The sequence below is a fragment of the Lissotriton vulgaris genome, chromosome 2_2 (assembly GCF_964263255.1).
Source record: "Lissotriton vulgaris chromosome 2_2, aLisVul1.2, whole genome shotgun sequence".
In the NCBI taxonomy this organism is placed as follows: domain Eukaryota; kingdom Metazoa; phylum Chordata; class Amphibia; order Caudata; family Salamandridae; genus Lissotriton; species Lissotriton vulgaris.
In genome coordinates this window covers 133,568,535-133,595,522 of record NC_141688.1, presented here as the reverse complement: position 1 = coordinate 133,595,522, position 26,988 = coordinate 133,568,535, and the positions used below count along the sequence as shown (strand labels likewise).

The 26,988-nt window shown below is 45.8% G+C and overlaps 1 protein-coding gene across 1 annotated transcript in view; it reads right to left on the bottom strand.

The window, feature by feature from the left end:
* The window catches only part of KIF3A (kinesin family member 3A), a 332,918-nt gene extending 307,906 nt beyond the window's left edge, over positions 1-25,012 (bottom strand). Inside the window, exon 1 of the mRNA XM_086959471.1 lies at positions 24,506-25,012. Within this exon, the coding sequence (XP_086815597.1) occupies positions 24,506-24,511 (6 nt within the window). The 5' untranslated portion in view covers positions 24,512-25,012. The remainder of the gene's footprint in view (positions 1-24,505) is intronic.
* Positions 25,013-26,988: the final 1,976 nt, after the last annotated feature.

Below are 26,988 nucleotides of genomic sequence, written 5' to 3'. Positions count from 1 at the left end.
CCTGTTAGATAATAACCTCTCATCGGCAGTTGACTCCATATCATATGTTCCGGCAATTCTGTCAGACCATTCAATGGTGGAAACGGTGGTCAATTTGAAACAGGAAAAACATCAAAGGAGATGGACATTGGACCGGACGTTGCTACTAGAAGAAGGGGTCAGACAGGACTTAGTGACCCAGTCTGAAGAGTTTTTTAGGGTCAATACAGGGTCAGCAAGCAAACAAATTGTCTGGGAAACGTATAAAGCCTTTTACCGAGGCTTGTTAACAACCCTGATGATCAGGAGGAATAGACTGAGGAAAGAGAAAAGGGAAGCATGGATTTCAAGAATCAAGCTTAAGGAGCTGGAGTTGCAGAAGGCATCGGCGGAGGAGTTGGATAACAGGCAAATTCTTCAGAGAGAACTGGATGGTCTGCGAGCAGAATTTCAAGCGGGGTTTGACAAGGCTTTGAAGGAAAAGTGGGACATTAGTAATCTACAGCAGTTTGCTTATGGTGAGAAGTGTGGGCGTCTCTTAGCCTGGAAGGCCCGAGCGGACAGAACAAGAAATCAGATAGACAGTTTGGTTTTATCAAGTACAGGGGAAAAAACCAACGAGGATGACCGCATCAGGGAAGAAGCAAAGAGATACATGCAGTCTCTATACGGATCTAACTCCTCTCTGGGTAGGCAACAAGCAGAATCATGGTTTGCAAATGTACAGCTCCCTGAGTTGTCTGAGTCAGACAGGTCTTATCTTAGTTCAGAAATCAAAGAAGGGGAAGTCAGGGCTCAGTTGGTGAAAATGGCTAAGGGCAAAGCCGCAGGCCCAGATGGGCTTCCAGTGGAACTGTTTAAGATCGTTTTAGAGCAGATTATAGGGGTCCTGACTCTATTGTTCAATGAAGTCTTACTCGGGGGGGGGGGCAGGTCCCTAGGTCATGGGCTGAGGCAACGGTCACATTATGTCGAAGCTAAATAAGGACCCGAGTAGGATAGAGTCCTATAGATCCATCTCATTATTAAACGTGGACTATAAAATATTCTCGGGGGTATTGGCAACGAGATTAGCAAAGGTAGTAAAATCGGTAGTACATTGTGACCAAAGGGGCTTCATTCCGGACAGACAGCTCAATGAGTTGACCTTTCAAGTGGTGGCAGCGATAGATGTTGGACAAACAATGGAGGAGTACCCCCTATGGGCCAAGAAGAATTTATACCAAGAAGAGATTCCTTCAGTATCAGGAGCTTAAGGCCTTGGTTTTAGCAAGAGATTGCCCCAACCTTTTTATATTGGACAGTCATAGTCCTTATAGAAGACCCCTCACTCACCAACCTAGTTGGTGACATGCTTCATCATCGGGGTCCCACCCCATAGGCCGAGTGCCTACAGGGTGTGCTGCGACACCTGGTTACAGTGGAGCGGGTTTTTTTGATTTTTATATGTGTGAATGGTACTTATGAAAAGTGTGTTAAGAAGGGTTCGAGTCTACTCACACCAAGAATTTATTCTGGAGTGCTCGGACCCTATTAAAAATATGTGTTGCACCAGTGCCTATTTAGGAAGGGTTAGGTGCTACGAGACGTGTGAAAAAGAATAAATAGCGTAGTGTGCTATGTGAATTATTTACAAGTTAAAATAGGTCTACATGTTTCAACCATAGGTCGTATTAGGTGGTTTTCGTCAGGACCGTGTTGTTTGGAAGGGGTGGTACACCCACGCTAAGGAGTGTCCAGTCCTCATCCAAATACAGACCATAAATAGTGGTCTGGTGTTAAAAAAGTGCTTTTTCCTGGATTCAGGAGAAAAACCTGTGGGAATAAAAACATATAAAAACATATAAAATGTTGGGTAAACGTACTGGGGATCACAATACAAGGGTACTACTTTATGTAATTATAGTGCTAGGTGAGTACTCAAGTGATAGTCAAACACCTCGCTTTTCAAGTCGTACCCGTGGGCTGTCTGTGGTGGTTGACAGAAGTGCTCAGGCGGAGTTTACCGGAGCATATATGTGTTGAGAGTAGATCCAACAGCTAATTGAATACACTCGTTGTATAGTACACGTGACTGGGGAAAAGGGGGGGTGTGGGAGAGCAATCGCTATCTATGGTGCGGCGTTTCAACACGCCCAAGCATTTCTGACCGGTATCTAAGTTTTTGCATCAATTCACAACATCATTCATTTAAGGGGTTGTTTTGGCTTACACTTGAAGCTGCGATTTGCGCTTCATGGGCATCGAGTTGGCCAAGACTGCAGGTATCCGTTACCTAAAGAATTGCAGCAAATCGAAAAGTTTGTATCTCATGATACTGTAGTAGCAGATGGGCGTGTACTGCTACGGGACGCGATAATCGCGTCTCGGTTCTGTGAGGCAGGGCACTTACTTGCGGCTTCTGCTCGTCAGGCTTCACAACCTACTTGGTTCTGCACTCGGAAATGCCCCGTGGAGTAACCCGTAGCGGTACCGGCGTCTAGAAGTAGACTGACCGTTACTTCCTGGGTAGGCGGTACTCCGTTCGGGGGGTTGTTGTGAGCCAATCAGTGCGCGGCTCAGGGGTGGTGCCCGATGACGCTGTGTGTGACGTTTTCGGTCACGTTGCTTACAGCGTTGCTTCGGTTACCTTGGTGATGCAGAACGCGGACGGCGCTCAGGGGCGGGTCGCGCATTCGGAAAGGGAAGCAGGTTTTTAAAAGAGACTTCATAAGCTCAAGGTTGAGCGAGAAATATGTACCAAAGAGGAACAAAGGTATCAGATTGTACAAGACATGTACCCATAGTAGGTCCACATGCTTCAGTTATTGATTTGGATATTAAAATTGTAGTGTGAACTTGGGATTTTCATAATTTACAAGACAAGTTTGGGAACATAGTCAGGTTTACTTACACATCGTGTTACTATTTTTAAATATGACATCATAGTGTGATCTTGGGATTGTCATAATTTATAAGACCAGTTTGGAAACATAATAAGGATTGTTTACACGCCATATTACCGGGGGTTATGTATTACCCCATTACTGAGTTCCATGGGATGTTATCGTTGAGCCCAGTTATGTGGGTGGCAAGCCTATAAACCCACCTTTGTTCTTTCTCAAAAAGGCGTTGGTTTATATTGTTTCCTGGTCTTATTTGTTCTATCACTGTCCAGCGAATGTCATCAGCATTATGGTTAGCCGACTGGAAATGTTCAGTAAGCCTTGTATTTGTTTTTTTGCACCTAATGGTGCTTCTATGTTCACCAATGCGTGTCTTAATTTTTCTGCCAGTCATACCCACGTATCTGAGGTCACAAGGACATGTTAGTAGATAGACTACGTTTTCGCTGTTACAGTTTGTATGTCCCCTGAGTGTCCATACTTTGTTGGGTTCCAGTTGTAATGTTTTCACATTGTTGGTGAACGGGCATACGCTGCAATTTCCGCATTTATAGTGTCCTGTCACTTTTGGCAGACCCCATATGTTCAAAACAGACTCAGTTTCTGTTGCGATTATTTTTGGTCTGGTATTCAAAACTGCATCTCTGATGCTCCTCGCTCTTTTGTATGAAAAGAGGGGCTTTTCCCAATGTAAGTTTCCAGTATTGAGGATACTCCAGTGTTTTCCTATGATTTTTGTTACCTCATTGGAAATTGTATTGTATGTTGTGACACAAGTTAATGGAGGTTCCTCTTCTGTTCTGGTTGTATCCTCTAGGAGGGCCGCACGGTGTTGATTGCGGGCCCGTTTTTGGCTTTTATTCAGGATTTTGTTGGGGTAACCCCGGTTTTTCAATTTGTTTGTGAGATCCTGTGCCTGGTGCTTGTAATCATCAAGTTCGCTGCAGTTTCTGCGTAAACGTAGGTACTGCCCATATGGCAAGTTTTCACGGAGGGGTCTGGGGTGAAAGCTTTCAAAGCGGAGCAGATTGTTTTTGGCTGTGGGTTTGTAATGAGTGGCAGTTGTTAGTTTACCATTGGTTTTCGTTATAGTGAGGTCCAGGAAGATCAGTGAATTTGGATCTTTTACAATAGTGAATTTTAAATGTTCATCTCTTGCATTGATCCAATTGAAGAAGCTTAATAGCGTATCTTCACTCCCTTTCCAGATTGTCAGGACATCGTCTATATATCTTCTCCAGAGTAAGATATTAGAACTGTAGGGGTTTTGCTGACTCAGGATGTACTTCTCTTCAAAGTCGTAGACGTACAAACCCGCTACACTGGGAGCAAATGTACTGCCCATAGAAGTCCCCCCTATTTGGAGAAAGATCTTGTCCTCGTATTGGAAATAGTTTTTCTTTAGGGCCAGTCTTGCACATTCTAAGATAAATTCTCTTGGGGTTCTTGAGGACCAGTCTTCTTTTTCCAGAGCCCTCTTGAGTACCTCTAACGTGGCATCTTGAGGAATGCTTGTATATAAGCTCTCAATGTCAAAGCTAACCAAGATGGTGTCATCATCTATGGTTAGCTGATCAAGGGGGAGTAATACACTTTTTGTATCCCGCAAGTATGTGCTGGTTTTTTGGACCATTGTTTTGAAGAAGACGTCGCAAAAACAAGATAGGGGTTCAAGTAATGAGCCAATGCCAGAGACAATGGGTCTCCCTGGTGGTGGAATTTTGTTTTTGTGTAATTTGGGCAGCGTATAAAAGTATGGAATCTTGCCTTCACTTTTACAGAGAAAGTCCGCCTCTTGTTTGGAGAGGTAGCCTTCTGCTTCCCCATGTTCCACTAATGATATTATCTCTCCTTTGAGGTCTTCTGTGGGGTCCATCGGTAGTCTTCGATAGTTCAAGGGATCATCCAGTAATCTAAGGCATTCTGTCTGGTAGGCCGATTTATCCTGGATGACTATCCCTCCGCCCTTATCAGCTGGTTTAATGATAATGGTGTCGGAGTTTTGTAGATTTTTCAGTGCAATATTTTCATTTCTGGTGAGATTCATGAAAGGTTTTCTGGGGGATGTTTTTTCTACCTCATTGAAAACGGCCTGTTCAAAAGTAGAAATTTCCACAGGAACCGTGTGAGGTGGTGGTGTAAATGTGGACTTGTTTCGAAGTCCTGTTTCATTTATATCAGTGCTTTCCTCTGTTGGAGTTTTCTTTTCAAAAAAAGCTTTTAATCTTAGTTTCCTAAAGAAGGAAGCTAATTGACAATGAAGTTTAAATTTGTCCAGATTTGCGGTAGGTACAAAACCTAGCCCTTTGTTAAGTACTGATTCCTCATCTTTTGTGAGAGGTCTGTTAGACAGGTTAGTGATTAAGTTCTCCGGTTGCTCGGTCCTGGTTGTTGGGCCTTGTTCTTGCCCTGGTTGGTATTCGGATCTTCCGGTGCCCAATGGACTTGGTTGCCCTGATTGGCGTTTTTTCTCCTGCCTCGTCCTCTCCCGCCCCGGTTTAAAAAAGGCGGCATATAAGGATTTTGGGGAAAGAACGGTTGTTGGAAGGGTGGTTGCCATCCGTACATAGGGAAGTGAGGTTGGTTGTACACATCTTGAAAATGTGGCATTGGCATTGGATTGAATGTAGGCCAACTGTTTTTACCTCTCCCTCGTCCTCTGCCTCTCGTTTTTATACTTCCATTGCTGGAATTACCGCTGGAGTTAGAAGTGTTACTAGACGCATTGCTTGAAGCGTCAGAGTTGTCGTCCCCCTTGGATGGTGGTACATACTCTGGGTCCGAGTATGGATATGCTTTCACCATCATGAATCTTTTTAGATCTTTTTGAAATTTTTGCACTTTTTGTTGCGTTAGGTTGTCTTTCTAGTCTGTCATCTCTTTGTTCAGTTCGTCTAGCTTTTTCTTAAAGCCAGTGATAGTTGTTTTCATGTTGCCTTCCGCTGTTTGAATTTCTACCAGAATTTTTTCAGATAGTCTTAGTGCTGTTTTTAAAATTAAGACTATCCAGTCGTGGGTACAATGCCACGCTATGGCAGCCCACTCTTTTCGAAACACTGCGTCTTCCAAGAAGATTCGTGGGGCATTAGATACCAGTAGCCCTTTGGGTGCCATGTTTTTGTCCAAATATTGTTTTAGGATAGTCCCATGCAGGATTGTCCTAATTCTGTTCCTCTTTAGCTCTGTTAGGTTTTCCCAATCCGTAGTTGCAGAAATGCTTTGAGCAATGCTGGGGTCCGCAAAGATAGAGAGATCACTCATCACCTCCTCGACCTCCTCAGAGGTGTAGGAGAGGCCTTGGTTATCGGCCATGGTTGAATTAGATTACGATTATGTGTCGCTCTCGCAGCTGTGCGCTGCCTAGTATGTGTATAACAACAAGGAGAGTAAGGGAAGTTTGCACAGTCTTATGTGTGGTGGGAACTCCTGGTCCCCTAAACTAGAATTAGACAAACAATGGAGGAGTACCCCCTATGGGCCAAGAAGAATTTATACCAAGAAGATATTCCTTCAGTATCAGGAGCTTAAGGCCTTGGTTTTAGCAAGAGATTGCCCCAACCTTTTTATATTGGACAGTCATAGTCCTTATAGAAGACCCCTCACTCACCAACCTAGTTGGTGACATGCTTCATCATCGGGGTCCCACCCCATAGGCCGAGTGCCTACAGGGTGTGCTGCGACACCTGGTTACAGTGGAGCGGGTTTTTTTGATTTTTATATGTGTGAATGGTACTTATGAAAAGTGTGTTAAGAAGGGTTCGAGTCTACTCACACCAAGAATTTATTCTGGAGTGCTCGGACCCTATTAAAAATATGTGTTGCACCAGTGCCTATTTAGGAAGGGTTAGGTGCTACGAGACGTGTGAAAAAGAATAAATAGCGTAGTGTGCTATGTGAATTATTTACAAGTTAAAATAGGTCTACATGTTTCAACCATAGGTTGTATTAGGTGGTTTTCGTCAGGACCGTGTTGTTTGGAAGGGGTGGTACACCCACGCTAAGGAGTGTCCAGTCCTCATCCAAATACAGACCATAAATAGTGGTCTGGTGTTAAAAAAGTGCTTTTTCCTGGATTCAGGAGAAAAACCTGTGGGAATAAAAACATATAAAAAACATATAAAAGGTTGGGTAAACGTACTGGGGATCACAATACAAGGGTACTACTTTATGTAATTATAGTGCTAGGTGAGTACTCAAGTGATAGTCAAACACCTCGCTTTTCAAGTCGTACCCGTGGGCTGTCTGTGGTGGTTGACAGAAGTGCTCAGGCGGAGTTTACCGGAGCATATATGTGTTGAGAGTAGATCCAACAGCTAGTTGAATACACTCGTTGTATAGTACACGTGACTGGGGAAAAGGGGGGGTGTGGGAGAGCAATCGCTACCTATGGTGCGGCGTTTCAACACGCCCAAGCATTTCTGACCGGTATCTAAGTTTTTGCATCAATTCACAACATCATTCATTTAAGGGGTTGTTTTGGCTTACACTTGAAGCTGCGATTTGCGCTTCATGGGCATCGAGTTGGCCAAGACTGCAGGTATCCGTTACCTAAAGAATTGCGGCAAATCGAAAAGTTTGTATCTCATGATACTGTAGTAGCAGATGGGCGTGTACTGCTACGGGACGCGATAATCGCGTCTCGGTTCTGTGAGGCAGGGCACTTACTTGCGGCTTCTGCTCGTCAGGCTTCACAACCTACTTGGTTCTGCACTCGGAAATGCCCCGTGGAGTAACCCGTAGCGGTACCGGCGTCTAGAAGTAGACTGACCGTTACTTCCTGGGTAGGCGGTACTCCGTTCGGGGGGTTGTTGTGAGCCAATCAGTGCGCGGCTCAGGGGTGGTGCCGGATGACGCTGTGTGTGACGTTTTCGGTCACGTTGCTTACAGCGTTGCTTCGGTTACCTTGGTGATGCAGAACGCGGACGGCGCTCAGGGGCGGGTCGCGCATTCAGAAAGGGAAGCAGGTTTTTAAAAGAGACTTCATAAGCTCAAGGTTGAGCGAGAAATATGTACCAAAGAGGAACAAAGGTATCAGATTGTACAAGACATGTACCCATAGTAGGTCCACATGCTTCAGTTATTGATTTGGATATTAAAATTGTAGTGTGAACTTGGGATTTTCATAATTTACAAGACAAGTTTGGGAACATAGTCAGGTTTACTTACACATCGTGTTACTATTTTTAAATATGACATCATAGTGTGATCTTGAGATTGTCATAATTTATAAGACCAGTTTGGAAACATAATAAGGATTGTTTACACACCATATTACCGGGGGTTATGTATTACCCCATTACTGAGTTCCATGGGATGTTATCGTTGAGCCCAGTTATGTGGGTGGCAAGCCTATAAACCCACCTTTGTTCTTTCTCAAAAAGGCGTTGGTTTATATTGTTTCCTGGTCTTATTTGTTCTATCACTGTCCAGCGAATGTCATCAGCATTATGGTTAGCCGACTGGAAATGTTCAGTAAGCCTTGTATTTGTTTTTTTGCACCTAATGGTGCTTCTATGTTCACCAATGCGTGTCTTAATTTTTCTGCCAGTCATACCCACGTATCTGAGGTCACAAGGACATGTTAGTAGATAGACTACGTTTTCGCTGTTACAGTTTGTATGTCCCCTGAGTGTCCATACTTTGTTGGGTTCCAGTTGTAATGTTTTCACATTGTTGGTGAACGGGCATACGCTGCAATTTCCTCATTTATAGTGTCCTGTCACTTTTGGCAGACCCCATATGTTCAAAACAGACTCAGTTTCTGTTGCGATTATTTTTGGTCTGGTATTCACAACTGCATCTCTGATGCTCCTCGCTCTTTTGTATGAAAAGAGGGGCTTTTCCCAATGTAAGTTTCCAGTATTGAGGATACTCCAGTGTTTTCCTATGATTTTTGTTACCTCATTGGAAATTGTATTGTATGTTGTGACACAAGTTAATGGAGGTTCCTCTTCTGTTCTGGTTGTATCCTCTAGGAGGGCCGCACGGTGTTGATTGCGGGCCCGTTTTTGGCTTTTATTCAGGATTTTGTTGGGGTAACCTCGGTTTTTCAATTTGTTTGTGAGATCCTGTGCCTGGTGCTTGTAATCATCAAGTTCGCTGCAGTTTCTGCGTAAAAGTAGGTACTGCCCATATGGCAAGTTTTCACGGAGGGGTCTGGGGTGAAAGCTTTCAAAGCGGAGCAGATTGTTTTTGGCTGTGGGTTTGTAATGAGTGGCAGTTGTTAGTTTACCATTGGTTTTCGTTATAGTGAGGTCCAGGAAGATCAGTGAATTTGGATCTTTTACAATAGTGAATTTTAAATGTTCATCTCTTGCATTGATCCAATTGAAGAAGCTTAATAGCGTATCTTCACTCCCTTTCCAGATTGTCAGGACATCGTCTATATATCTTCTCCAGAGTAAGATATTAGAACTGTAGGGGTTTTGCTGACTCAGGATGTACTTCTCTTCAAAGTCGTAGACGTACAAACCCGCTACACTGGGAGCAAATGTACTGCCCATAGAAGTCCCCCCTATTTGGAGAAAGATCTTGTCCTCGTATTGGAAATAGTTTTTCTTTAGGGCCAGTCTTGCACATTCTAAGATAAATTCTCTTGGGGTTCTTGAGGACCAGTCTTCTTTTTCCAGAGCCCTCTTGAGTACCTCTAACGTGGCATCTTGAGGAATGCTTGTATATAAGCTCTCAATGTCAAAGCTAACCAAGATGGTGTCATCATCTATGGTTAGCTGATCAAGGGGGCGTAATACACTTTTTGTATCCTGCAAGTATGTGCTGGTTTTTTGGACCATTGTTTTGAAGAAGACGTCGCAAAAACAAGATAGGGGTTCAAGTAATGAGCCAATGCCAGAGACAATGGGTCTCCCTGGTGGTGGAATTTTGTTTTTGTGTAATTTGGGCAGCGTATAAAAGTATGGAATCTTGCCTTCACTTTTACAGAGAAAGTCCGCCTCTTGTTTGGAGAGGTAGCCTTCTGCTTCCCCATGTTCCACTAATGATATTATCTCTCCTCTGAGGTCTTCTGTGGGGTCCATCGGTAGTCTTCGATAGTTCAAGGGATCATCCAGTAATCTAAGGCATTCTGTCTGGTAGGCCGATTTATCCTGGATGACTATCCCTCCGCCCTTATCAGCTGGTTTAATGATAATGGTGTCGGAGTTTTGTAGATTTTTCAGTGCAATATTTTCATTTCTGGTGAGATTCATGAAAGGTTTTCTGGGGGATGTTTTTTCTACCTCATTGAAAACGGCCTGTTCAAAAGTAGAAATTTCCACAGGAACCGTGTGAGGTGGTGGTGTAAATGTGGACTTGTTTCGAAGTCCTGTTTCATTTATATCAGTGCTTTCCTCTGTTGGGGTTTTCTTTTCAAAAAAAGCTTTTAATCTTAGTTTCCTAAAGAAGGAAGCTAATTGACAATGAAGTTTAAATTTGTCCAGATTTGCGGTAGGTACAAAACCTAGCCCTTTGTTAAGTACTGATTCCTCATCTTTTGTGAGAGGTCTGTTAGACAGGTTAGTGATTAAGTTCTCCGGTTGCTCGGTCCTGGTTGTTGGGCCTTGTTCTTGCCCTGGTTGGTATTCGGATCTTCCGGTGCCCAATGGACTTGGTTGCCCTGATTTCTGACTTAGATACCGGTCAGAAATGCTTGGGCGTGTTGAAACGCCGCACCATAGATAGCGATTGCTCTCCCACACCCCCCCTTTTCCCCAGTCACGTGTACTATACAACGAGTGTATTCAACTAGCTGTTGGATCTACTCTCAACACATATATGCTCCGGTAAACTCCGCCTGAGCACTTCTGTCAACCACCACAGACAGCCCACGGGTACGACTTGAAAAGCGAGGTGTTTGACTATCACTTGAGTACTCACCTAGCACTATAATTACATAAAGTAGTACCCTTGTATTGTGATCCCCAGTACGTTTACCCAACCTTTTATATGTTTTTTATATGTTTTTATTCCCACAGGTTTTTCTCCTGAAAAGCACTTTTTTAACACCAGACCACTATTTATGGTCTGTATTTGGATGAGGACTGGACACTCCTTAGCGTGGGTGTACCACCCCTTCCAAACAACACGGTCCTGACGAAAACCACCTAATACGACCTATGGTTGAAACATGTAGACCTATTTTAACTTGTAAATAATTCACATAGCACACTACGCTATTTATTCTTTTCCACACGTCTCGTAGCACCTAACCCTTCCTAAATAGGCACTGGTGCAACACATATTTTTAATAGGGTCCGAGCACTCCAGAATAAATTCTTGGTGTGAGTAGACTCGAACCCTTCTTAACACACTTTTCATAAGTACCATTCACACATATAAAAATCAAAAAAACCCGCTCCACTGTAACCAGGTGTCGCAGCACACCCTGTAGGCACTCGGCCTATGGGGTGGGACCCCGATGATGAAGCATGTCACCAACTAGGTTGGTGAGTGAGGGGTCTTCTATAAGGACTATGACTGTCCAATATAAAAAGGTTGGGGCAATCTCTTGCTAAAACCAAGGCCTTAAGCTCCTGATACTGAAGGAATCTCTTCTTGGTATAAATTCTTCTTGGCCCATAGGGGGTACTCCTCCATTGTTTGTCTAATTCTAGTTTAGGGGACCAGGAGTTCCCACCACACATAAGACTGTGCAAACTTCCCTTACTCTCCTTGTTGTTATACACAGCGATAGATGTTGCTCAAGAAAAGAAGCAGCCCCTGACCATAGTAGCAGTAGACGCCGCGAAGGCATTTGACCAGGTAGACTGGGACTACCTTTGGATGGCGATGGAAAAATTTGGCTTTCCGTTAAGCTCCTATACTCAGCCCCAACAGCGAAGGTTCTAGTAAATGGTTCACTGACTGAGCAGTTTTTTATTTCCCGAGGTACGCGACAGGGATGTCCCTTATCCCCCCTTTTGTTTGATTTGTATATAGAGCCTTTTGTTTGTTTATTAAGAGCGGATCCAATAATTAAACCCTTTAAGATCGCGGATATGGAGATGAAGCTGGCATTGTATGCTGGTGATTTGTTAATGTATACAATAAATCCGGATGTAGCGATTCCCAGACTATTAGATCATGCAAAGGGGTTTGGTAGTATTTCAGGATATTCAATTAATGCTGAAAAGACTGAAATAATGGAATGGAATCAGCAAACCAGCTCGATGGGGAAAAAGAGCAAAATGAGGTATCTGGGAATCCATCTGGTCAACAAGATAGAAGAAATCCCCAAAATCAATTTTGAAAGGGTCATGAAAGATACAATCGCTCTATTACAACGCTGGTCCTCTCTACCTTTAAATATTTATGGGAGAGTGAACCTCCTGAAGATGATAGTGCTCCCCAAGATAACTATTTTATTTAATGCCAGCCCAGTATCTTTTCCAGTACCTTTAATTAAAAAACTCCAAGGAAAATTGGGTTCATTTATTTGGAATGCCAAAGGCCCTCGAATAGCGTGGAAAAAATTAAGAAGAGGTCTCAAGACAGGAGGGCTAGCCTTCCCCGACTTATTGTTGTATTGCCACGCTTTTCATTTTAAGCATTTTAGAATCATGGCGGGCCGTATGGATCAATCACCAATGGGTTTGCTATTTTCTGCTTTGTTAAAGGAGGTTCCCCAGGGATTAAGTTTCTTTCTTTATAAGTTCGGGGACCCAAAATTCTTTAAAAAAGTGAGGTTGAAGATTTTGAGGTCAGCTTTGAAAAATTGGGTATTTGTAAGGAACAAACTAAACATTTCTTATTATGCGCCGCAGGCACCCATATGGGACTCACCAGGCCTTCCAGCCTGTCTAAATGATCAATTATCATTACCTTTGAAGCAGGCAGTGCTGGAGAGGTGGGGAGACCTGCACGGAGATGGCCAACTTTTAAGCTGGGATATTTTGTCGAATCTAACTAGGGGATCTCTGACGCGGTTTAAATATTACCAATTGTCAGGTTGGTGGACAACGAGACCTATGACACCCGAAGATAATAACCCCCCTAACCCCAAATTTGATGCAGTAGCTAGAAGGGATAAGTGGAAGAATCAAATATCTTTTTGGTATTCGGCAATGTTAGAGGGGGAAGATGTTACGGAGGCTGAAATCAGCAAATTGTGGGGCAACGCTTTTACCCCGGCCAACGGGTCCTTTATGGATTTCTGGCATGACTCTTTCAGGGTGTTAAACGCTGTAATCAAGCCGGCTGCGCTGAAAAGAAATCACATATACACCATGTACAGGGTTTATATAACTCCGAAAAAACTGGCCAAATTTTAAAATGTAGACTACAACTGCCCAAGGTGAGGCCTCTTGAGGGCAGATGATGTACATATGTTCATGGATTGCCCTGAATTGGTGGACTATTGGAGCAAGATAAGGGAATTTCTGGAAGAAGTCCTCTTAATGTCTATATCAGTCCCAAGGTTTACAGTAATGTCTGGGCTTGTCACGAACTATGAGGTGAATGATCTTCCCACGAAATTTGTATTTTACATTATCCTGTTAGCAAGGCGCGAGATTTGCAGGGCGTGGAAAGATCCAACTCCCCCCACCTTTGCTAACTGCCTTAGGCAGATTATGTTAACTAGCAAATCAGATGTGGCATGTGATCCCAGAAGTGAGACGAATGTTTGGGCGGCCTTGGTGGCATGGCAATCTCGATGATTGGTATTCCAATGATTTGTCTGGAGCCCTGCTGGTTCCCCGTTCTCCTAAGTAGCATGGGGCGCTCAAAGATCGGCGAAAAAAAGGAGTTTGGAGGGGAAGGTAGTGGCTACTTGAGGGTACGGGTAAACCAACTTGCATCAGGCCGAAACCAACCAGGGTCGTTACAGAATGACCATTGGTGCATGGAGGAGCCGGTGTCCCATCAAGAGTTCCATCTGTGATATATGAGGATTACCAAAAAAAAAGAAGATAAAAAAAAAATTATTATTATCCAACCGCAGCAATGCGAGAAAGAAGATCCAAAGTCACTATGTAGGGCCGGCTAGTAACTCAAATCCAAAGAGACTGTACACACGTGCAGCAGAGTCAGCACCTCAAGGTTGTATATGCCAATAAAATTATACTACAATACAGTGCTCATGAGAAAGTAGAATGACCAAAGTTAAGTACTTGAAATGTATCATACAGGTATATGAGAGATAACCCTTAGTTCATATTGATTGGTTTACTTAATTCCTTTCTTAAATAATATTTTGTAGCAGGTAAAAACCTCAAACGAATGAGAGCACTATACATAATTCAGAAAAAGTATGAAAAATAATCATGTAGATAACCAGCAGCTATTGGCACAAAAAACCCTTTGTGAAGAACAATGGTACAATGCATACAATAATCTATACATCTATGAATAAGCTAATACAAATGCAGTCATGAGAAAAAAATATGTGTCAGCTGTTCGACCTAGCATCATTGACATGATTTCCCACCTAACTGTATTCCTTCAACCCTCCTGTTTTGCGTACTTTGTTTTTGCTGGCTTTAGAACCTGCACACTTTACCGCTGCTAAACTGTGCAATAGGGCTTGGGCTCACACCATAAAACATGGCAGAATTGGCTTATACTTAATTGGCATATTCGATTTACTTAAATGTCCCTAGTTAAGTGGCACTACCTGTGCCCAGGGCCTGTAAATGTAAATGCTACTAGTGAGCCTGCAGCACTAGTTCCACCATCCACTTAAGTAGCCCTTTAAACATATCTCAGGTCTGCCACTGTAGCCTTTAAACTGCCATGTCGACCTGGCAAAAGAAAGCTTTTTGCAAGGCCTTAACCTTCCTTTTTATTAATACATGCAAGTCACCCCTGGAGTAGAACTTGGACAGCCCAGAGAACAGGATGCTGAGTACTTCAAAGGGGAGACATGTACAGTTTAGTTTTACATGTCCTGGTAGTGAAAAACTTGTACATTTGTTTCTCACTACTGCAAGGCCTACCACTCCCATAGGCAAACATTGGACCCATCTTATTACATCTACAAAGTTAGTCCTTTTCAAATGGAGCAGGTAGAATGTCAAGTTTGGTGTCTTTACAATTGTAATGAGTAATGAGAATAAAAATCCTCTCTCATGGTGAAGTCGGATCTTAAATTACAATTTTGAAAATGCCAATGTTAAAGTTGGTATTTTTCTGCCTTAGCCATTGAGGGCCAGATGTAGGTGGCCGAAAATAGCCATTTACCGATCGGTAACGGCCGAATTCGGCCGTTACCGACCGGTAAATGGCCATTGACATGTAGGGGCCCTTAAATGTTGCATTTTCTGTAATTTTACCGATTCGGTAATTTTACCGAATCGGTAATTTTACCGAATCGGTAATTTTACCGAAAATGCAAGATTGAAATGTGGGTAGCCAATTTTCCATTGGCACATGGCTTTCAGAATCGGTATTTTACCATGGAATACAGACAGACGTGCCCTTAGGGCATGTCTGTGTGCCACATTGCACAAATACCCGTTTTGGGGGTGCTAGAGGGTGTCAAAGTGACACCCCTGCACCCTTGACAAATTCGGTATTTACCGATTCGGTAAATACCGAATAGGTTTTTGAATTGAATCCTATGGGCTTCAAGGCCCATAGGATTCAATAGCAAATACCGATTCGGTATTTACCGAAATCGGTAAATACCGAATTTTTAAGGAATCGGTAAAAAAATCCAGATGTTGGTACCTACATCCCATTTACCGATTTTGAAATACCGAATCGGTAAAATTCGGTAATATTCGGTATTTCAAAAATCGGTAAATGTGATTTACCTACATCTGGCCCTGAGTGCCTACAGCCTGTCTCTGGGTCACATAAATGGGTGTTGCTGACAACTGGTTCCTCCTAGACAGCCAAACACAAAGAGCTTAGGTATGCCTGGATGGACCATCACTGGCAGGATGAGAGGGCAGAGATGGGCACATCCCTACTTATACATACAAATTATTTTAAAAAGAGAGTCTGTGATGCGGTCCCGCTATCTTCCCCGTCCGGACTGGATCCTCCTAGAAACCTACCGCTATCGGCGGTACCAGCTGCAAACCCCTTCGGTCATTCTCCTGAATCAGAAAACAGTCTCGGACCGGTAACCATGACAAGGAGATCCCCGCCCCTCTCTGTATTGCAGGATCCAATCAGAGGACGCAGCCGACAGGAAACACTTCCTTCCGACCCCGGAAATCCCATCCCTGAGACAGCGGCAGAACAAGTGAAAAAGGAATCCGAAGCCCAGAACGCCGTCAGAGTATCGTGGCAAGACGCTCGGACTGGCGAAGAAGACGGAAGAGAGGCGAATCCCGAAGAAGACGTGTGGTCAGAAGATTGGTGGAGTCCCTAGGGGGTGGCTGAAGAGCGGCCGCCACTCACTGGAGAGTTGCGGTGGACCGTGTGAGTACCCATAATCCCACCTCAGAGTACGCTAGGTGCTCGTTGTAGATCGTTGTAACTATTGTGCAAATAACTCTCTCTCTTAGGCACGAATCTCGTAGTAATTGCACTGTAAAGATATTGTAAAGCACCCTCACTTTAGAAAGGCCTTTCCCCCTCATGCACGTATCTGACACTCTCTCGCTGTATTCCTCTCCTTTGTCTCTTTACCCCCCCCCCCCCTTTCGCGACCTTCTTTCCTCACGGACCTCTCTCCTTTCCTCACTGCCCGGGTGTCGGTGATTGCAAACTCACAGAGTCCCCGTCTGGACTAACGGTACCTTGTTCTCTTGTTTGCCCTCCGAGGTTCATCACCGACGCCAAAACCACCACAAGAACCCCAAGAAGGTACCGGACCCAAGCCCCGAAGAAGGACCCGGACTCTCCTTTGGACCTCTTTGTTTGTGACCCTCCTATTTCCTGACTCTTTATGTTTAATTAACACCGGCATAGCCCACTATATCCGGCCTCCTTGCCTGATTTTCCAGCCCTCGACACACCCACCATCACATCTGGTGTCAGAAGTGGGATCTGCTGGAAGCATGGAGGCAGTCATGAAAAGAATGGCCGAGTCCCAGGAGGAATTGGGAAAACTAATGGAACAATTCCTGAAAACCGCGGAGGAGGATAGGGGTCAACTGCATGACGTCCTTAAGGGCCAAGGGACCGTACATGAACAAGCCATGGGTAAACTGACCGATGCCCTAGGACAGCAAAGACTGATGACCTCCCTCCCATCCGTGGTCCAAGTACGTCCCTGGGGACGACCCAGACTATTTTTTCACCAATTTTGAAAGGTTGGCCCAGGTCGCCAACTGGCCTGTTGAGCGATGGGGCCAATATTTGGGTCCCCTTTTGACCGGGGACTTGCAAGCCACCTACCAACAGGCCAACATCCAGGGCAACAACCCGTATGCGGAGATAAAGAAGTGTATCTTGGAACGCCTCGGAGTAGACGACGATACATATAGAATAAAGCTGAGACAAGCCAAAGAAGGGCCCCAAGAAAACCCTCGGGCCCTCTCCTTCCGGATCAAGGATCTCGCCAATAGGTGGCTCAGACCAGAAGCCTCCACGAAGGAAGATATCCTCAGGAAAATCTACCTCGAACAATTTCTGAACTCCCTGCACCCAGCTACCCAGAGATGGGTTCGGCAACATTCCCGGCTCACTCTGGAGACGGCCGTCGAAATAGCCTGTGCCTATAGCCATGCTCATGAACTTCAACGCAGTAAGGAGGAACCTGCTCATAGGCCTCACCACGCAACAGCTTCTCGACCTCCCCGTCCTCTACCTCCCCGGAGACCAGAACCTACCCCCCTTTTACCCTCACCGGTCCTGTACCGTCCTCCTAACCCCGGGCCTCAGTGCTATAACGGTGGTAACTTTGGACATATAGCCCGCGTATGCCCCCAGAAGGAGGAGCCGATGGAGATAGGTTTTGCACGGAACAATGTCTGCCACACTCCGGGGGCTGCACCCCCTCCGTTTCACTGTCCTGTATCTATCGACGGACAAGATGTCCTTGCCCTAGCCGATACCGGCTGCCGCCAAAGTGTTCTCCGTCCTCAAGACCTGGCCCTCCCCGTGGGTCCCCCTACCGGAATGGTAGCCATCCAGTGCGTCCATGGGGACACCAAACGTTACCCCACAACCCAGGTGCGAGTACAACACCACGAAGACCCAGGAACTTGCCTTACGGTCGGTCTTGTGTCGACACTACCCGAACAAGTCATCTTGGGGAGTGATTACTCCGGACTCCCTATGTTCCTTCAGGACACTACTGACTCCCTGGCCCAATGGTGGAAAGAGGCCCCCTATTCCCAGGGCCTATCTACCCCGAATGCAGAACCCAAACCTCACAAATCCAAAAGTCAGAGGAGAAAGGAGAAAAAAGAACATGCCTGCGCATATCCTACGATCGTTGAGGAACACCCATGGCCGACAGACAAGGAATTCAGGGCAGCCCAACAAGAGGACCCGCTCCTACAAGAAGCCTGGGGAAGGGCCCTAGACAACGAGGACCCCTTGCAAGTAGGTCCCTACTTTTTCAAGAAAAACGAGCTGTTAAACCGTAAGGGGGGGGCACAACAGAACCCACAGTTATTGATCCCCGGTCCATTCCAAGACAAGGTACTCTTCCTGGCACACAGCCACCTTTTAGGGGGTCATTTCGGGGATGAGAAAACTAGCCAGACAGTCCTTGAGAAATTTTACTGGCCCGGCGTCCACCAGCGAATCAAAACCTACTGCCGCAAATGTGCGGTCTGTCAAAAACATAGTCGTTATCGGCCACCTAGGGTACCCCTGCAACCTCTCCCCCTCATTGACATCCCATTTAGTAGAATAGGGATGGACATCATAGGGCCCCTCCTACCCTCACGAAGCGGGTGTCGCTATGCTTTAGTCATAGTAGATTATGCCACTCGCTTCCCTGAAGCCATACCCTTGCGCCAACCCACAGCTCAGAACATCGCAAAAGCCCTTATATCTGTATTTTCCCGGGTAGGGTTTCCCCGGGAAATCCTGACCGATCAGGGCACACCTTTTGTTTCGGCACTAATGAAACAGATTTGTTCCCGATTAGGGATATAACAAATCAGGACCTCAGCGTACCACCCGCAAACTGACGGGTTGGTGGAGCGCTATAACGCCACCCTAAAACAAACTCTGAAAAAACTATTAGGGCTGGAAGCCAAACGGTGGGAAGAAATACTACCGTTGGCTCTTTTGCCATTCGATGTAAGGTTCAGAGTAGCACTGGCTATTCCCCCTATGAGTTGTTATATGGCCGGCCCCCTCGTACTCTATTGGACATGGCCAGGGAGGCCTGGGAAGCCGAACCAGATCGCACACATCCTCTACCGGAGTACATCGAGAACTTGAAAACCCATTTGTCAGAGATACGAGAGATAGTCAGTCAGAACCTAGAAAATGCCCAAGACGCCCAAAAGAGACAGTACGATAAGGGCACTAGAAACCGTGTCTTTGCTGTCGGAGACCTAGTCCTCCTGATGATGCCCTCTTCCGACCAGAAACTCCTGGGACAGTGGCAAGGGCCGTATGCTACGCAGCGACAGGTGACTCCAGTTACCTATGAGGTCGAACTGGACCCCACTCGGGGCACGTCCCAGGTATACCATGTAAACCTCCTGAAAAAGTGGGAAGGACCTCGTCCTGTTCTGTTAGGGTCCAGGTTGCCCTCTTCTTTCCCTTTTGACCCCTGCCTGGATCCCGAGTTGACCACGGTACAAACCCGGGAACTTCGAGAAGCTTTGTTGCCCGTTAAAGGGGTCTTCTCTTCCTATCCAGGACGGACCACGATCGCTGAACATGCCATCGAAATAGTACCAGGGAAAGTGGTTCGATTACGACCCTACAGAGTCCCAGAGGCTCGCCGGTCGGTAATACGAAGAGAGATAGAGGATATGTAAAAGATGGGCATCATAGAACCCTCTGTAAGCGATTGGAATTCCCCTATTGTTCTTGTACCAAAACCCGACGGGTCTGTCAGGTTCTGTATAGATTTTCGAGAGGTCAATAGGGTATACAATTTCGACACCTATCCCTTACCTCGGGTTGATGAAATGGTTGAAAGGATAGGCAAGGCTAAATACATTTCCACCCTAGACCTCTGTAAGGGCTACTGGCAGATACCCCTCAGGGAGCAAGATAAAATGAAAACCGCATTCTCCACCCCTGAGGGGTTGTTGCAGTTCATAGTCATGCCTTTTGGGCTTCATGGTGCCCCCGCTACTTTTCAGCGGGCCATGAACCATGTCCTACAGCCACACTCTCAGTATGCAGGAGCCTACTTAGACGACATTATGATTTACAATGACAGCTGGCCACAACATCTAGCCCATCTTTAAGCTGTCGTTTCCTCCCTAGGTTCCTTTGGTTTTTCCATCAACCCTGCTAAAACCACCCTTGCTGCCCAAACCGTTAAATACTTGGGTTTCCTATTGTGGGAAGGCCTGATAAGACCCCAGAAAAGCAAAACAGAAGCCATACAGTCCCTTCCCTTTCCTCAGACGAAAAAAAGACCTCCAAGCCTTTCTCGGACTTCTGGGCTATTATCGGAGGTTTGTTCCCAACTTTTCACAGAGAGCAGCTCCCCTTACGGACCTCCTGAAGAAAGCTACCCAAACCGACGTTGCCCTGAAAAACCCCACACCCTTATTATGGCAGGCCTTTTCCGACCTGAAGGACGCCCTGACATCCAGACCTGTCCTAGTAAGCCCTGACTACTCCCTACCTTTCATTTTACAGACGGATGCCTCTGACCAGGGTTTGGGGGCGGTCCTGTCCCAAAAAGACAACCTTGGGAACAAAAGACCTATCCTCTATCTCAGCAGGAAATTATTCCCCAGGGAAAAAAACTACGCTGTGGTGGAAAAAGAGGCCCTCGCAATTAAATGGACCGTTGAAAGCCTACGTTACTACCTGGAAGGCCGAGACTTCACCATCTACACAGACCACGCCCCTTTGGAGTGGATGGCCCGGAACAAAGGACATAACGACCGGGTCCTCCACTGGTTCCTGTCCCTCCAACCCTTCCACTTCAAAACACAACATCGGAAGGGAACAGATCAGGGAAATGCTGACTTTCTATCCCGATATCCCTCATCCCCAACCCGTACAGGAAGGACAGCTAGGGGAAGGGGATGTGATGCGGTCCCGCTATCTCCCCCGCCCGGATTGGACCCTCCTAGAAACCTACCGCTATCGGCGGTACCAGCTGCAAACCCCTTCGGTCATTCTCCTGAATCAGAAAACAGTCTCTGAACGGTAACCATGACAAGGAGATCCCCGCCCCTCTCTGTATTGTAGGATCCTATCAGAGGACGCAGCCGACAGGAAACACTTCCTTCCGACCCCGGAAGTCCCATCCCTGAGACAGCGGCAGAACAAGTGAAAAAGGAATCCGAAGCCCAGAACGCCGTCGGAGTATCGTGGCAGGAAACTCGGACTGGCGAAGAAGACGGAAAAGAGGCGAATCCCGAAGAAGACGTGTGGTCAGAAGATTGGTGGAGTCCCTAGGAGGTGGCTGAAGAGCGGCCGCAACTCACTGGAGAGTTGCGGCGGACCGTGTGAGTACCCGTAATCCAACCTCAGAGTACGCTAGGTGCTTGTTGTAACTATTGTGTAAATAACTCTCTCTTAGGCACGAATCTCATAGTAATTGCACTGTAAAGATATTGTAAAGCACCCTCACTGTAGAAAGCCCTGTCCCCCTCACGCACGTATCTGACACTCTCTCGCTGTATTCCTCTCCTTCGTCTCTTTACCCCCTCCCCTTCGCAACCTCCTTTCCTCACGGACCTCTCTCCTTTCCTCACTGCCGGGGTGTCGGTGATTGCAAACTCACAGAGTCCCCGTCTGGACTAACGGTACCTTGTTCTCTTGTTTGCCCTCCGAGGTTCATCCCTGACGCCAGAACCACCACAAGAACCCCAAGAAGGAACCGGACCCAAGCCCCGAAGAAGGACCCGGACTCTCCTTTGGACCGCTTTGTTTGTGACCCTCCTATTTCCTGACTCTTTGTGTTTAATAAACACCGGCATAGCCCACTATATCCGGCCTCCTTGCCTGATTTTCCAGCCCGCGACACACCCACCATCACAGGGTCCTAGGGAAAAGTTATTTAAAGACTAGGCAGTGTCCGGTCCCCAAACCACAACTGAAACAACAAAAAAGGAACTGCCAGTCTATAAGCGTCAAGACAAAGAAAGATAAGGAAACAAAGAAAGCTAGGTCAATGCAAATCTTCATTCACTGAGGCAAAATGAAACCCATCAGCCCACCACAGTGGCGGAACATCGTCACTTGGAAATGGTTGTATGTTAGATGACTCTTGTGGCCCACTGCTATCCGAGGGGGACAGCTACACTACAGTCATTACCAGTTATCAAGTCCAACCACTACATTATTTTGCTCAGTGGTGCTGATGATTTGCAGTGCAAAAAATAGTGTAAAGAAAAAGTGCAAAAACTGTAAAATTGACTACTAAGACACAAATGACTTTAATAAACGCTATCTTAGTGTCAAGATTAAAACCAGATATTAATAGTTTGAAAAAATTATTATCTTGAGCAATAGGAGAAAATTGGCCTACATGTTTCAGCCATACAAGTGTCTTTCACCAGCCTTTCTTCAGGACCAGATATGATTTACGCTACTGCAAATATTTGTGAAGAATGTGCACAAAAGAAAATACTAATTGGTACGATACACCCTACCATAGCTGGTGATCCGAGGTGGAATATTGATTTTGATTACCACAGGAGGTGTAATTAATTTCCCAGCATTATGTGGGAGTAAACCTCACGTCACCTGGCATCTGCTCAGTTGATGAGGCTCCGCTCTGTCCGTCGGTACCCCGCGATATCACTGAGCCGAAGGGGAGGTGAAGGGGAGGCCCACAACACACAAACACAACATACTCACCTACGCCAACCACATGCAACTGATACTGCCCCCCTCAGACAAAACACCCAGCACAAAGAACAAGAACTTCAACTCCTGCATGGCCGAAGTGGCCACTTGGATGGAGTCCAACAGCCTTAAGTTGAACACTGACAAGACTGAATTGGTGATCATCAGAAAATATGCCTCACAGTGGGACCTAGAAACCCCAGAAGCAGGAAACCTCTGGATCATCGACAGTACAGTGTAAACCTGCTCTGTTGTTTTTAAAACTGCTTGATTCCCCTTTAACTATGTACTGTGCTGCTAGCTTTCTCGCAGCTTCGGTTAGAATCAAGAGAGCGAGAATAAAAGATACTCCAGATTGTGACCCCTTTTAAAAATTCAAATAATGTATTTGTACTAATTCTGCCGGACTATGGGAAAGCTGATGATTACTTTTTTTTAACCTACTGTATTTTATTTTTGTATCATATTATATTTTGTAAATAATGTAAATAATGTATTATGACTGTTTTAGGCATTTGAATAGCATACTTTTATGATTTTAATTAATCGAATAAAGTGGTTTTTGATTGATTGATTGATTGATTGACAACATACTGGACATGTCCTCCAAGTCAACTGTGTCACCATGGCCAGCTTCCACAATCAGAGAATGTTGATCTACAAGCAGTTACCAAACAACACTAGAAAGACTATCACCCAAGCCCTTGTGACAAGGCGACTAGACTACAGGAATTTATTCTATGCAGCAATCAATAAGCAACTCACAAAAAGACTAAACCATCCAGAACGCTGCAGCCAGACTTGTCCTCAACCTCCCACACTTGTCCCACATTACATCCCACCAGAGGGAACACTATGGGTTCCTGATACACAAGTATGCATAGTTCAAGTTTCTCGCCCACAATTAACAAAGCACTGCAAAACAAAGGCCCTGCAGCGAACATTACTAGCAACCCTCCAGAAACCTCTGCTCAGCCAACCGCTTAATAGCATATATCACACGCATAGACAATATCAGAGCAGGAGGTCGAGCCTTCTCTTACATTGCCCCTGAAGTGTAGAACAACCTCGCATACCACATATTGAGCCTCCTCCTCTCTTATTCACTTCCATGAGAAGCTAAGGTTCTTTTAGTATATCGCCACAAAACTAAACTCACACACCTGCGAGGCATCAGTTTATGTGTATTTTTATAGGGCACTATCACCCGCGATAGTGCCCTATAAAAATGCACATAAACTGACCCACAACATGTAATCCTCCTAATGTCCTATTTTTGGTAGAGGTCCAAGTGGGGGGAAATCTGGAATGGATGTTTTCAGTTCTATATTTAGTTTATTTAAAATGTGTGCTTTCCAGACACTACGTTTCACATTGCAAACTGGAGCCTTGAAGCCAGAAAAGCCCATCGACCTGATCCTCTTTCTACATGGCAAATGATGGACCATGCGCCTGCTCACAGATGCTAGACGCAGGGCCTGTTAGATGGATAGCGAGCCATAGATTACTGTCAGTGTTCATGTTAGCCTGCCACTTCCTTGACCATTGGCTGCTATGAATTACATACGTTCGACCTACTCTGCCGGGTTGCTATGGAGGGCAGAGGGCTCGTCATTGTTGCTGTGCAGACAGCCCTGGTCCGTAGTCAGAGCTGACAGAGGGAACTGTCGGGTGTGCGCATTAGAAACAGCCTTCTTCCCCTCCCTGGCAACAGAGCTGGGAAAATTGACAACAAAAAATGCAAACACAACTGCATACAATGAAACACCGCCCTTATACGAAATATGCCATCTGCTTACCGGCATTGTTAACGCTCGGGTGGCGCAGGAAAGCCTCCCTAACCCCCCTAGGTGCAGCTTTCAGGGAGCCGCCCGCTCTGCTGTCTATCCGCGGGGTTACTGGGCCGGGGATCCGAGTATGCTGTAGTAGGTCTCAGGAGCCTACAGGGGAGAGGTGGTGGAGCTGCGTTGCCGACAGGTAGAGGTTTCCTTGCAAGATCCACCTTCTCCCCTCCAGGGACATACCCTACAGACATAAACACGTCAGTGAAGAGAGGGCAGGCAGAGCCCCGCCGGCAGAAGCAGGGCTCTTTGGTGGACAGCTCCCGTGGCAAGGATGGGTTCCGCAGGCTGTTTGAAAGCCACTATCCCCGCCCAGGCACGGACAGAGATGTCTGGTTAGGGGCGGGGCGGAGAGAGTACCGTACGAGACGCTGACACTTTCTACGAATGTTACAAGCTGCTTGGTTACAGTTCGGCTTAATTGCCCCACGTAGACCAGGGCGGAAGCCATCTTGTAACTGCTCTGCTCCCGTTCATCGCAGAAGCAGGTGGAGAGTGTCGATTGTTACAGTGTGCCATACAAGGCTTCAAATTGTATTTTGTTTATCTAAAAACATAATGTTATAATTAAGTTAATTTTCAATTTTAAATTTGCCTAATATCTAACAAAATTCAAACAAAATTCAACATTCGAACTTAGAAATATTTCTAAACTGTACCGCGTTTGTGGATCTTTTTACTGACAGATTACCCTTAAAGCATTTCTATATCTCCACGCTTCATACACTTTCTTATCATTACACTTCCATATCGGATGTTGCGAATTTCGAATTGTGCTCGGAATGACCAAATGAATATAAGTCCTATAACAAACGTTCACATTGAATAGAGCTGGGTGAAACCTACCGAAAATACTTAGTAAACGTTGCGGCCATCTTGAGACGGAGTTTACCCAGGATCTCTTCAAAGATGCAAGTATTTCACAGTGAATGTTAAACTGACAGCTGGGGAGTTTTGTTGACTACGGTGGAATCGGCAATATAGAATAAACAAAAGATGCTGTTGCCTGTGCTTATTTTGTCAATAAAAATAAAATTACAGTTAGTTATGGTTCCCCAAAAATATTCTCTGGTGGCTGCAACCCATTTTCCACAAATGTCTCACTTCAACAAATGTTAATTCATAGGAACTGCTGTTAATTCATATGTACCTCCTTAATTGTGAATGTCAGGTTACTTAACAGTAATAATCTTCATTACTGTAGCGTTCTAGTTTACGCACGTCACGTTGACGTGACGTATGGCGGCCATGTTGGCGCCGGATGCGCGCGCATCCAGTAGCACGCCGAGAATTGCACGGAGCAGAGCGCCGGCCGGCGCTCCTCGGAATTAATAATCTTGTCCTTAAATAAACAAGAGTTCTACAACACTTACCTACTGTATGTCATTATTGCACGACCTTACAGTGGCGACGAGGTCGGGTGGCACAACCAGACGGCCACAAAGAGAAAAAAAAGGAAAGTCGGACCCCACGTGGCAGCCACAAGGAACAGACGGACCCAGACACGGTCACCTGGGCCACCCAGACACAGGCAAGGTCTACCTGGCACAGCCCAGCCGATTAGACGAAGCACCAAGACACGGCAAGACATACCCGAGGTACGGTGAATCCGAGGAGCGTAGCAGTGCCACAGTCAATCACAGTAGCGGCGAATAGGCCAGAGTGGCAGCGCAATCACCCCACAGTAAATTGGACACACGCACTACGTTCCTGTGAATCCACGCCAGGGGGGTGTAGCGCTGGCTACCAAAGAGGAGGAGGTGGGGACCAGCACCAAGAGTCCCCAGGGAGATACGCACACAGAGATCAAGGACAGCACCCCAGGCAGCCCCACCGGCAAAGGCACCGACATAACAGTCACCAGGGAAGTGAAGATGAGCACACCAGCGGGGTATGCGATAGCACCTGTGCAATTCCTGCCGAAACCCGGAGAACCACTGATGAAGTGGGAGGACTGGAAAGAATACATAGATAATTTCATAGGGGTCCTGGAGGATGAAAATGAAGAAAAGTTCACCCCCCAAAGAAAGAAACGTATTCTGTTGCTGAATCTAGGTCCAGAGGGACTCAGAATCTACAAGAGTCTGGTGCCGAAAAAGAGAGAAGACACCGACGACGATGTGTATGCACATGCTGTGGAAGACCTAGATGAACGTTATCGTCCCACCATCTGCGTCTCAGTGGACAGATATGATTTCCAGCAAAGGAAACAAAAGGCGGGAGAAACCATTGAAGAATATGTAGCGGCCCTGAGGAAACTGGCGGCCATGTGCAAATACGCACTGTGGGAAGACGAGTTTATCAAAGATCAGATTGTCATGCACACCACGAGCGCAAATGTACAAGACAAGCTGTGGGCGAGCGGCGACACCACACTCAAAGATGTGTTGGTCATTGTAAAGAGGGCGGAACTCGCACGGAGGTGCGCAAATGCAACCAAG